The following is a 12,147-nucleotide window of genomic DNA, read 5'->3' on the forward strand; positions in this document are numbered from 1 at the left end:
GCCGGGCTCCTCCCCGCGGGGGCGGCCCCGGCGGCAGGTGGCTGCTCGGCAGCAGGAAGCCGCCACCGTCGGTTGCGCCAACCCCCCGCCTGTGCCGCCGCCGGGGCTCCCCGCCGCACCCGCCGTCGGGGGAGCTGCGCCCGCCCCAGCGACCCCCGCACCAGCCTCTGGCTTGTTTCCCCCCTTCTCCCCTCTTTTTTTTTTTTTCCCCCTTCCTTCTCCCCTCTAACTCCTCTCCACTTGCATTCGGAAGGATCCCGACGGGTTTCGCGGCGGCAGGCGCACTCCGTCTCCTCTCGGCGGCCGGCGAGCCCCCCGCGCCCCCCTGCCCTCGCCGCCCGCCCCGCCGCTGCCGCGATGAGCGCCGCCGCCCCGGCTCCGGAGCCCGACCCGCAGGAGGGGGGCCCCGGCCCCGGCCCGGCCCGGGAGGGCAGCCCGCAGGAGGAGTTTGACTTCTCCATCCTCTTCGACTACGACTACCTGAAGCCGATTGAAGGTTGGTGAGGAGCCGCCGCAGGAGCCGCTGCCGCGCCCCGACGGGGCGGAGGGGCCGCCTCTGCCGGAGCGAGCGGTTGCGGGGGTCGGGCCGAGCGCTGCCCGCACCCTCCGGCAGCCCCTGGCAGGGCAGGGGGGAGCCGGGGTGCCGCCGGACCCCTGCCCCCCGCCTCCCCTTCCCCGCCGCCAGCCCCGCGGGGGGCCCGCTCCGGCCGCCCGACGCCGGTGCGGCGATGGGAGCCGGGCTCGGCGGGGCCGCCCTGGCCAGCGGCCGGTGTCACTGCAGCGAGTGGCTCGGTCCCGTCTGGTGGTGGCGTGTCAGACAGCGGCCGTGGGACCTTCCCGTTAACGGCAGGGCTGCGCACCCTGGTGCGGGAGCGCGGCCGTGAGCGGCGGAGCTCGGCTGGCGGCGTCGGGGCGGCACGGGCACGGTGGAGCCGGTTCTGGGGGCTCCCCCAGGCACCCTGGGCACCGCGCCGGGAGCCCCGAGGGCATCCTGCCATGAGTCTCACCATCCTGCTTGGATGGTGAGGAGCTGGGGAGATCCAGTTTCCAGTCTGGGTCCAAACGCCATAAGCTTAAGTTAAAAGAAAAACAGGAAAGGTTTGCAGACCTTTCTCCTGCTGGTCAGAGTTCATGCAAGCCTGTGATGCTACAAACACTGTGACAAGTGTTCCCGGACTTTCGAAATGATATTTCTGTTGATGGCACTAAAAAGCAGTACTTCCTATCCCATAAAATACAGATTTGTGTAAACCAGGTAAAGCCAAGAGAGGACTCAGTGGGAAGGATTGCTGGGGCATTGTTTCTGAGATACATTTGTTTTGGTTCTGCGGGCTGAGAGGTGGCATTTCTTTAGGGTGTCTGATGAAAGAGGCACTGTGGTCCTAGGGGATGGTGCAGGAGACCACCCGCTGGGCATGAATTGTGGTATCATTAGTGATATGGAGAGTTACTGAGATTTATTCTTTGTGTACTTTTTTGAACATACAGATGGGCACCAGCGTCAAAGCTGAGTGAGGATGGTTCATGTCATCAAATGTACAAAGCTGAGTTTTCTTTCAAGGTTTAAGATAGATCAAACTGTGCTAAAATAAGTCCACGATGCGGAGAGGTCAGTGATTTTAATGAAAATACATTAAATCTCCGTGAAAGCTTCAGATGCTCAGTTTTTTCACATCTTTATAGTAGAGAGTACTGCTGTGAAGCCTGAGGTGGGAAGTTCCACAGAATATAATAGTAGGTAGGTGGGGGGTAGAAAGTTTAATCTTCAAACCACATAAATGCAGAGCAGTGTATGCTTGCAGTAGAAATAACTTCCTTCTTGAGCCTGCTTTCTCCACATTTGAATGACTGGAAACCATAATTAGTAGTAATTTTGTTTGTTCCAAAGATGGAAATCATTAGCATAAAAAAAAATCACAACCATATATACTAGCATTGTAATCTGGAGAACATTCTCCCTCGCTTTGAAAAGGCACCAGTTAGAGTCTGTAAGCAATCCGGTATACATCCGTGACCTTTAATGTACAAAAGATTAAAGCATGTTTACACAAGAACAGAAAATGTTCAAATTTCGAGCAAGAGCTTTATCCACATGCCGGTGGTAAATGATGCTCGTTGTTCGTGTGCGATTCTGGCCTTGTCTGAACCGCAGTTGGGAAAACAAGTCCTTATCGGTGGAGGATTCGAAATGGAACCAAAACCATAGGGGTGTCTGTGGATCCCAGCACTTCAGCCTGGTTCCTACATTCAAAGCCCATTTGAAAGAGGCTCTGGTGTCTTCAGAGTCTGGCCTGCTCCACCCACCACTGACGACATCCTATAATAACAAATCTCTGTAAACATGGTGTAAGGGATTTTTTAAAAAATATTTATTTAAATATTTATTTAAATATTTATAATATTAAAAAAAATATTATTTTAGGGAAAAAAACGCAATTTTGGGGCTCTAGGACTGGATTGGGATGAAAGTTTATTTCTGAGAAACAGTTTTATACAAGGTTGGGATTTGATGGTATCCACCTAAGCTTGTGTTTTAGAAGTAGGATCTATATCACAACTTGTTGCCATGGAAATGCCAGAAATATCCTTACTGAAAGCAGCTAGCATCCAGTAGTGCTTGTGTGTGTGCCTGTCACAACAGGAACATGAGCTGCTATAAAAGCAAAGGGGAAAAAAGGGTAAATAAAAATCCTGTGGTCAATATTGTAATATTAGATATTCCTCTCTAAGCCAACCATTTTCAAAAGCAAGAGTGCTGTATTACCATGTATCTTTTACCCCTACTAGTCAGAGTTCATTTAGCTATCTTCTCAGCATTTACAAACCAGAAACACCTGCCTTCTGCAGACTGAACTCAGAGGTGTGCCCAGGTGAACAGGCTTGAGGAAGTTTGGGCAAAGCAGGTGTCCTGGCTGGTAGGTTGAAATTTTCATTTCACTCGGGCATTGAAGATGTTTTCTGTCTCCTTTTTTTAAAAAAAAGTGTTAGGTGCATTCCCTCGGAGATACATGTGGAGGTATTGCTAGTGGTATCCCAAGTTTTAGTTTATTTTGAACTTGACAGTGCTGAATATCCTTGTCTCTCAGGGGAGAAGACTGACAGAAAGTTAATGAGCGTTTGAGCTAGCTCCTACAAATAGGTCTCCCAGATGAGTAAGTTCTGGTAACTGCTTTGTGTATTATTTCATCATACCTCTCGTTGGCCACTATGACAGGCAAAATACTGAAAAACCAGACAACTGCTCTGCTTCAGCAGCTCACTTCATGTATTTTTGTTCTGTGTTCAGTGGGTGATGATCTGCTGATGGGTAAGGCTGCCGTGTAAGTTTGGATATTTGAGGTGAACCCTTGCCCTCCAAGGGATGTTTTGAAACTTAAAATCCAGACAAAACCCATCTTTAAGTAAGATTCAAGGCAAAATCTTGCCCTAAGATAGTAGGTGAGAATGCAAATGGGAAGGAGTATTTTCTCATAGACTCAAGCCTTTGCTGCACCTCAGCAAGTTCTTGCGTTGCATCTGGTGATACAAATCTACACGGTCTGTGTATGTGTAATACAGTGAGAGGAAGCAGGGAGCATCCATAAATATTAATATTCCTCTGAATGCTTGCTTGTGTGTAGAAAGGCTCCCAGGGACATTGCCACGTCTTGTAGGTGTCAAGCCCTGTATAATTTGCCTTGTTCCTTTTTTTTTCTCCCCAGTGCAAAGCTATTAACAGGCCAAAAAAAAAAAAAAAAGATGCTTGCAGTTCAGTCCTGGTGAGTGGCTCAGTGACACAGGAGGCAGTGTTCAGCAGCAGCCCTGCAGTAGAGAAACAACCATGCACATGTCACAGAGAATGCCTGATTACACTCAGGAAACGAGCTTTCACTTTGAGCTTCCAAGCAGCCAGTGTAAATAACAGGCGACTTGGCTCTTGAAAAATGCAAAAAAACTCGGGACTGGTCCCTTCAAATGACAATAAGCAAATGAATTAAATTTTTTTTGACTGATGCAAATAAGGAACTCTTTAAATCCCAGGAGCTGTGTTGCAGCAAACGGATGTGAGGTCAAAACGAAACTTCTCCCCCTGCCCTCCCTCGTCCCACATGCAGCTATCTTTAGCTTTCCCTAGATGATGGTTTTTATAAACCCATCGCGGAATGCCGTTGCTGGGGTGATTTGTTATTCCCTAATTTCATGCTAATTGGCAAGGTCACATTTGGCTGACTGCATGGCTTTGAAGTTACTGCCTTGTTGAAAAAACAGCGGAGGGTGGGCCCGTGCAAAGCCCTGTGTGCGCACACTGGCGTGCGTCCCGTCCGGCTTGGGAACGCTCTGGAGCCCAGCAGGACCTGGTGTGGGTTTTCCTTTCTGCTGTTCAGAGGTGTGTGAAAAGGAGTTTTTTTAATTCAAGGGTGAAGTCCTTTGAAACTTAAATCCCTTGATCTTTTTCACCTGTGTTTTCACTCTCCTGGCTCCTCGGTATGAAGGGCAGTCCTGGGGGCACCCGCCCGGGGAGGCTGGCCAGCACCAGATGGCTACTGGGGCCACCTGCAGCCCCCTCAGCCTGGCAGCAGGGCTGCTTTGCTGGCTGCAGGACGGTGGCTTGCAGAGCCCTGCTGTCACATTCCCTGTGGTGGGAGGAGAGGAGATGTTCTTGTGAACTAGTGACTGGGTAAAGGCGATGGGGGAAAGGGGGGAATAAGAGCTGGCAGCTTGGGGGAGGGTGTCCTAGGGGGCTCAAGGGTAGGAGTCCCTACTCGGGGGACTTGGGTGATGCAGGGGAATAGGCTGTTTGCCAACGGTAAAGCTGATGAAGAATGTGAGAAGGTGCTAGTGTTGTCTGGGGGTGAAGCTCGCTTTCTTTTAACCCCTTGTCAAACGAGAAGGGTCTTTTGGTGCTGAATCAGGGATGATCCAGCAGTGAAACCTCAGGCTGGGAAATGCTGGAGCGAAGGGGGGTGGGGAAGCTCTGTAGCTGCCCATGCAGAGGGGTGTCGGAGGAGCTGTGCTGAAGCTGCTGAGCTGAAGCTGTGCTGCTCGCTGAGATGTCCATCAGCAAAGCGGTGGAGAGGACAGGCCTTTGCAGGAGTATTCAGACTGCGTTCTGGGATGCAATGGAATAGATGAACCCTTCAAGGTGGCACAACTGTGGCTGCAAAGCTACACCTCTGGGACTTCTACACAAAGGTTTCACAGCTGCTTCAGTTCTTGGAAAACACTTTTGCTAGGCTGATCTGTCACACAATTGTTTTCTTGTAAGGGGGTGCAATGGGCTCTCACCTCCTTGGGGAGCCCAGCTGGTGGGCAGCTGAGCTGCTCCCTGCCATCCCCCCAGTGTGGCGGAGGGCAGCAGTGTGAGGTTTGCTGTCCTCAGCTCCTGCTGCCCTAACCAAGCTCACCTTGGCAGCTCAGGGAGAAGCGTGGGTATCGCTGGGGCCATCTGCCCGGAGCCGTTCCTGTGCCCTGGGCTGCTCCACGTTCCCACTGTATCTGCAAATGCAGAGAGAAAGGAGCCAGGCTGCTGGGGAGCACCCTCTTCCCGTCCCACCCCCTCTCAAAGGCAGGAGCTTGACATTGTTTACAAAACCAAACTCCCGTGGTGCTCGCCTGGGGAAGCTGGGAAGTTGGCTCTGGTCTGCCCCTTCCTCAAGCAGATTCCAAACCCTGCCTTAGCCAAGTTGGCCAGGAGCGGGCCAGCCTGTCCCCTCTACTGAAGCGAAAAGCAGAATTTCTCCTGATTTCGATGGAAGAGCCATTTATTTCTGGAGAGCAGCACTTGCTGCTTCACCCAGCTGCCCCTTTTCCCTCCCCTTGGTCAGAGCCTGGCATTGTAGCATCACCAGCTTTTCCATGGGGACAGGCCCTGACATCACAGGCGTGAGCAATAGCACACGGGACAGTAATTTCATTGTACCTCTGGAGTTATGCAGGGCTGGGATTTGGTCAGGAGATCTCCCCAAACCCCCCAAGCCCCGGGTCCTGACGAAGCCGTGCCGATGAGTCAGGGCTGGCAGCCTCTCCCCTGCCCGAGACGCAGCCTCAGCCTCTGGGCATCCCTGCCTGGCACGATTCCCCGGGAACTCTTCAAACGAGCCGAGGTTTTCTTGTCTGCAGTCTTGCCCACACTCCTGTGCTGCTGCCTCCTTTATTGATAATTTGCCGTGGTGGGGGGAAACTAAATATTTTTGCTCTACGGCAGGCTGTGGGTGTTGTCTGCTTGGCAAAGGGTGCCCGCCTGGCTGCTGTGAGCAATCCGGGTTTGCAGGACCCACAAAGCGCCGCAGAGGAGAGTCTGCGAGAGCGCTGTACAAAGGCAGGGCACGTCGCAGCTTGTTGTTGTGCGTAAATGTTGTTATTAATATCTGGAACGTGGATCCTCCTGGGGGGTGGATGCCAAGGATGAAAGTGCTCATTCAAACACAGTATTTCAGGGAAAAGCAAAGAAAATTTAGGTTATCTAATGCCCAGGTTTTAATGGGCAGAAAGTGGTGGTGGTGGTGGTGTGTTTGTTATTCAGAAGAATTTAGAGATTACATGTGCACGTATAAATAAGTTTGCTTTTCCCATGCCCCTTAACACAAACCTGCGCACACTAGCTTTGCTGCTCAATGTGTTGGGAGGAGTTTTAATTCTTTACCTGTTGTCTGTGTATCTGGCACAGACAGCGTGGTTGAACGTGTTACGGTGGGGGCAACTTTTACTGTAGGTGTGTTGGGTGGGGAGCTGAAATGGTCACCTGTTCCTTGATGCGAAGCTGTTCAGCCTGGGGAGCTTTTCTGCGATTGCCCGTCGCTGTACAGATCCTGCCTCAAATCCTGGCGTGGCGCCTCGCTCTGCTTGCTGCTGATTTTGCTGATTTTACTCCCTTGCATCAGCTTAAATCTGAGTGATTCTTCTGAAAGCGGTGGGAGTGCTGTTTTGTGTGACTGTGGAGGGGTGTGTTGCTCTATTGAGCCCGAAGGAGTGATGAGTTTTATGCAAAGTGAATCGTAGCATCGATATCTAGGCTCGATGCGTCAGAGTTTGAGTGATGTGAATGACACACTATTCCTGTGACTGCCAAAGCTCTGGTATCTGAGATCAACAGCTAAAAATATGTTCGGCTCAAAAGTCAGTTACTCGTTGCTGTTTTCCCATCCCCAAAACAGCTGTGTGCTGGGATTAAAAGCCAGAGGGAACCTTAAGAAATCTGCAAGCTGGACTCTCCCCATCATCTCCCATCCCGTCCAATAGACAGACATTCTGTGTGTTGGTTTGTTTGGTTGGCCATCGGGGGTTTCCCGCTAAACATGAAGGCTCAGCAGTTCCTGCTGCATTTCTTCTTTTTGTGTTTTCCTCAGGTTGTGCAAAACGTTGAGCACAAGCAGTAGTAGTAAAAAAATCAGTGGATGATTTTTCTTTCACACTAAGAAGCATTCAAAACTGAAAATGAACAGAAACACCCTGAAATTAAATCACAATCTCTCTGTGTGTCAAAGTTTCACTGCAAACTTTCACTGCTCTTGCAGAAAGCACAGTCACCTCCTGCCTGGCTTTATGTACAATCTTATTTGCTCATGGGAAATGCTGCTTCATGTAGTGTAGGAGTTAGAGAAGATGCTGGAACAGTTATTGAAATAGTCTGTGACACACACTGATGTGTGCCCAGGGGTGAGCAGATAGTGTGAGTTAATCTCAGTCTGTGGAGCTTTTTCAGGTATTTCCTGCTGGATATATTAAAATCTTTAAAAACATATAAAAAAATCCTGATAGTACTTCGCATGCTTTTGTGTAATGACTAGTATTACTCAGCTCCCAGGCTGGGGAAGCTGCAGGAGCTGATGTACACAGAGGGGTCTGTCCCAGGGATACCTGGCATGACTCTGCTCTCTCAGGTGCTGCTGACATCAGACATCTGGTGGGATGAGATCAGAGCTGGGATCAGTGATGCTGGTGGGAATTCTGTGCTGCCTAGAAGCCTCCCTACACTCTTTAGTCCTGGGGATAGTTTGCAAGATTGAAAATCTCTGAAAATTTTTGCACCAAGAGAGAGGGTTGCACTGAGCACTTGGCTGTTATTGTGTATTTCATAATCCCTCTCTGGCCAAAACATTCCTTGAGCTCAAATTGGAAAGTTGATTGCCTGTAGCCGTGGGGCTGGATCCTGTCTGCCCACCCCCCAAATATCTGTGCATGTGTTTTCTGATCATCTGGTGCTTTCTCATGTGAAACCTGTCACCAAAACTTTTTGACATGATATGGAGCCAAACAAATCATCACACAGAACTGACTTTTAAATTAAAAAGCTTGAACTCAGCTTCGATTTCATGAAGCCTCTTCTGGCTGGGCTTTGCTGCGTAAGAAGGCTTCACCAGAAGCTGTGCCGCAAGCTTTTGGTGTTACACAGACTGATTTGGAAGTGGTTTTGTGATGTGATGGTCTCAGTCCAGCTCCTAGTCGACCAAAGCTGACCAAAGTCAGCACACCCCAGTTGGTGCTAAGGGGTGTATTTGGCAGAAAGGGTTGGAAGGCCAGCCGTGGAATGGATGGAGAGGCTGCTGCCAGTCCTCCCAGGTGATCCCGCTAGCTCAGGGCTCAGGTAGCGGGAGCCCGGCCGGGCAGTGTGGAGGTGTTTGCAGCGCTTCTGTCCATGCTGCATCTGCTCTGAGCACTTGAGCTTCCCTGGCTGTTAATCTAGTACTTTTCACCAGCATTAATTGCAGTTAAAAAGAATTAAACAAATATTTACCTAATATCAGATCACAACCAGTTTATAAATATGCATATTTTTTTCTTAATCCATGATTGCTCAGCTTCTGTAATAATATTTATAGTCTTAAAGAGACCCTTCTTTTTCCAGAAGAACCGACTCCACATAAAACCAACAGCCCACCCTCTGGAGTTACATACGCTCATGATGTCTTGGACTGTGGCCTCAAGCCATGCCCCCTGCCTTTTTCTAGCCTTTCTGCAGATCCCATGGGCAGATATGGACAGCCAGATAGCATAGGGACAACACCTACACACCCTGCCAACGCTGCAGGGGCCTCTGCTCCGAGCCCTAGGATTGAAATTACTCCATATCATGAACTGATTCATTCAGGGGGTCCCTTCCGCAGCAGAGACACAGATGTTCTTTTGGTAGAACATCAGTCAAACTCAGCTACCACTAGCCCAAGGGTTACCCTGCCTGTCCCTGGCTTTGAGGGCTACAGAGAACCACTGTGTTTGAGCCCAGCTAGTAGCGGCTCCTCTGCAAGTTTCATTTCAGAGACAAATGTATCTCCTTGCACATCACCATGTGTTTCACCAAATAATGGTCCTAGTGATGACCTTTGTCCACAGTTTCAAAACATCCATACTCATTATTCTCCTAGAACCTCTCCAATAATGTCACCACGAACAAGCATCACGGAGGAAACCTGCTTGGGACGACATTCACCATCACCCTGTCCCAACTCAAGGTCTTCATCACCAGGTGCAAAACGGAGGTACTCTTGCACTGAGCTCTACAGTACTCAGCTGCCTTCCACTTCTCCACGACAGTCAAGGACCCCCTCTCCACAATCCTCTCCTCGCATCCCCTTGAGAGAAGACAACTCTTCAGTTACTTACACGCAGTTGCCCAGCGCTCCTCTTTCCATGGATGCTATGAACAGCCTTCCTACAGATCCTTCCTGTGGTGTTCCCACGAAAATTTGGAAAACCAGCCCTGATCCTTCATCAATGCCTTCCCACAAAAACAGCATTCCATGTCACGTCTTTCAGACTGTTGACTTCCATGGGCCTTGTGAGCAGGAGGACAGGAGAAACTCAGCCCCAGAGTCAATTTTGTTGGTACCTCCATCCTGGACAAAGCAACTGGTGCCTGCAATACCTATCTGCAGGTATGTAATGCTTCTTGCGGTCGTGTGTTTTCTCATGGCATGATGTCCTCTGTCGTGCATGGTGATCCTTAGGGAATGTTTCCTTGGGCAGGTCCTTCTGCAGACCAGAGCTAAGTGCTCAGGGACAGCACTGGTTAATGGGAGCCCACTCTATTGTGAGTCTGAGAGATGGCATCTGGGTTTGAAAGAAACATTATCTAAGTGGTTCATTGGTAGCACAGCATGTGACAAATTCAAATTTCCGTATTAGTTGTCTAAAAAGCAGATTGCAGACAGCCTTTGACAAAGGCTGAGTACTCTTACTTCGTCCCGCTGCTTTTAAAGAAAATTGATTGCTTTTCTAAATTCAGAGGACGTCTGGCTTACAATTTTCCATCAAGCATGAAAATACTTTAAATATTTCCTGATTCAAAATAGAGCATGCTGCTCCAAGTCAGACTGAGCATTCAGTCAACTCCAATTGACTTACTGTTGGCTGTTAATTTGTTAATTGTCATTTAACCCCAGTCTCTGTCGTTGGTGTGACCCTCATCAACTCCCTCCATTGTCTGGCAGGGGCGACACGCAGGTCTGGACCCCGGGCGGTGCGTGGCTGCCAGAGTGGGGGCTGCCAAGTGTGGGACTCCACTTGCCGTCACTGCTGGCAGCCTGGCAGCCCTGCCATCCCGCTTGGCGGCAAGGTTGTCCCCATGCTGACGTTATCCCACGCTGCTCCCAACCTGCTAAATGCAAATTGCGAGTGAAAGAACGCGGGCTGTGACTTGGCTTATTAGATCGGTCCTGGCAGCGCTTTGTACTAATAAAATAAGAGTTGTTCAAAATCCAGTGCAAGCTCTAGTTGTACGTTTCAATGTATTAATTTCATGTTATAAACCCTTGTGTGCTTTGGTAACAGGAATACTAGTATCAGGTAAGGATATTTAGCATTTTGTTCGTGTGCATTTTAATATTTATGGAAATAATAAACATTGTTCATTTACACAACTGGTAAGTAATGGTGAAAGGAGTTCATATTCCACAGTGTATGTTCTGTGATCAAGCAAAAGCTAGATACAAGAGGGGGCTCTTTGAAAAAATGTAACTGCTACAGATATTTCTGTTTAAGAAAGAGAAATATTCCATTTTATTCTCTCCTACAAGGAGATGGGCCCATCTCCTGAATTTTGGGAGAGTTGTAACCAAATATGAGCAGGAGAGCATGTTCTCGTTGAAAATAGATAGCTCTCACTGAAACTAAATGTTTCAGCGAGAGCAGCCCCGGTGGGGTGCTTGGGGGAAGAACGGATCAGGGCGTTGATAGATCAAGTGCTCAAGAGGTTCAGCTGGTGTGTGTGGTCTCTCTCTGTCCAGTTTGCCGGTCCAGTCGCTCCCGCCCCTCGAGTGGCCGCTCTCCAGCCAGTCCGGCTCCTACGAGCTGCGGATCGAGGTGCAGCCGAAGCCCCACCACCGGGCACACTACGAGACGGAGGGGAGCCGAGGGGCCGTCAAGGCGCCGACCGGAGGCCACCCAGTCGTCCAGGTAAGGGACTGGAGAACGAGTCCATAGGGGAAAGGTGGGGGGTGAGTTCATTTCTGAAAGTCTTGCTGGGGGCTGACCCTGAAAGAGGAGGACCATGTGAACCTGGGTGTGCTTGTAGGTGTGTGTCAAGTGCCTGAAGTTGATCTGTGGTGAAGTCCTAGATGTTTGGAAGGTTGGTTTGGATTAGCTTGTGAAAGCTCAGAAAATTAGGCAAAACATTTGCCACCTTTCCTGGGCTCTGTGCTAAACCTCCTGCCATCCAACTCTGCCACGAGATGCCCCGCTGTCCTGAATTCCAGCTGAGCCCGTTTTATCTTGGCAATAGACTCTTCTGTGTAAACTAGGGCGTTTTGTGAGGTTCAGAATGTGCAAGCGTCAAGCCTGGCTCTCAGTGTAGTGCAGTGACCTGCCAAAGGCAGATTTCAAATAACTTGCAGACGGCATTCGGTCCGCAGCCCCGCGTCCTGCGGGCAGTGAACGAAGGGTCGGAGCTGTGCTCCCTGCGCTCCGCAGAGCAAGACCATGCGGCAGAGTTGCTGCCCGTGTTTCTGGCTGTGTCTAACCTCTGCTCCTCTCCGGTTCGTACAGCCAAACTGTATATTCTCTTGAAGAAAGGCAAAGCAGCCTTCATTCACCTTGCTTGGAGTTGGATTGGGAAGGCAGGGATGTTAAACTGGGGTTTCCCCAGAGTTCACAGCTGCCTTTTGCTAGAAATGTCTGTCATGCCTTTGCTTTTCCCTTAGCAATTTTCCTTTTTTTTTTCCTTACCCCATCCTC

The 12,147-nt window shown here is 50.0% G+C and overlaps 1 protein-coding gene across 1 annotated transcript in view; it reads left to right on the forward strand.

Moving 5' to 3' along the window:
• The first annotated feature begins 357 nt into the window (after window positions 1-357).
• NFATC2 (nuclear factor of activated T cells 2) overlaps window positions 358-12,147 on the forward strand; it is a 93,160-nt gene continuing 81,370 nt past the window's right edge. The window contains exons 1-3 of the mRNA XM_037403013.1: window positions 358-496; window positions 8,825-9,851; window positions 11,202-11,370. Coding sequence (XP_037258910.1) covers window positions 358-496; window positions 8,825-9,851; window positions 11,202-11,370 — 1,335 coding nt within the window. The remainder of the gene's footprint in view (window positions 497-8,824; window positions 9,852-11,201; window positions 11,371-12,147) is intronic.

Source organism: Falco rusticolus, chromosome 10 (assembly GCF_015220075.1).
Source record: "Falco rusticolus isolate bFalRus1 chromosome 10, bFalRus1.pri, whole genome shotgun sequence".
Classification (NCBI taxonomy): Eukaryota; Metazoa; Chordata; class Aves; order Falconiformes; family Falconidae; genus Falco; species Falco rusticolus.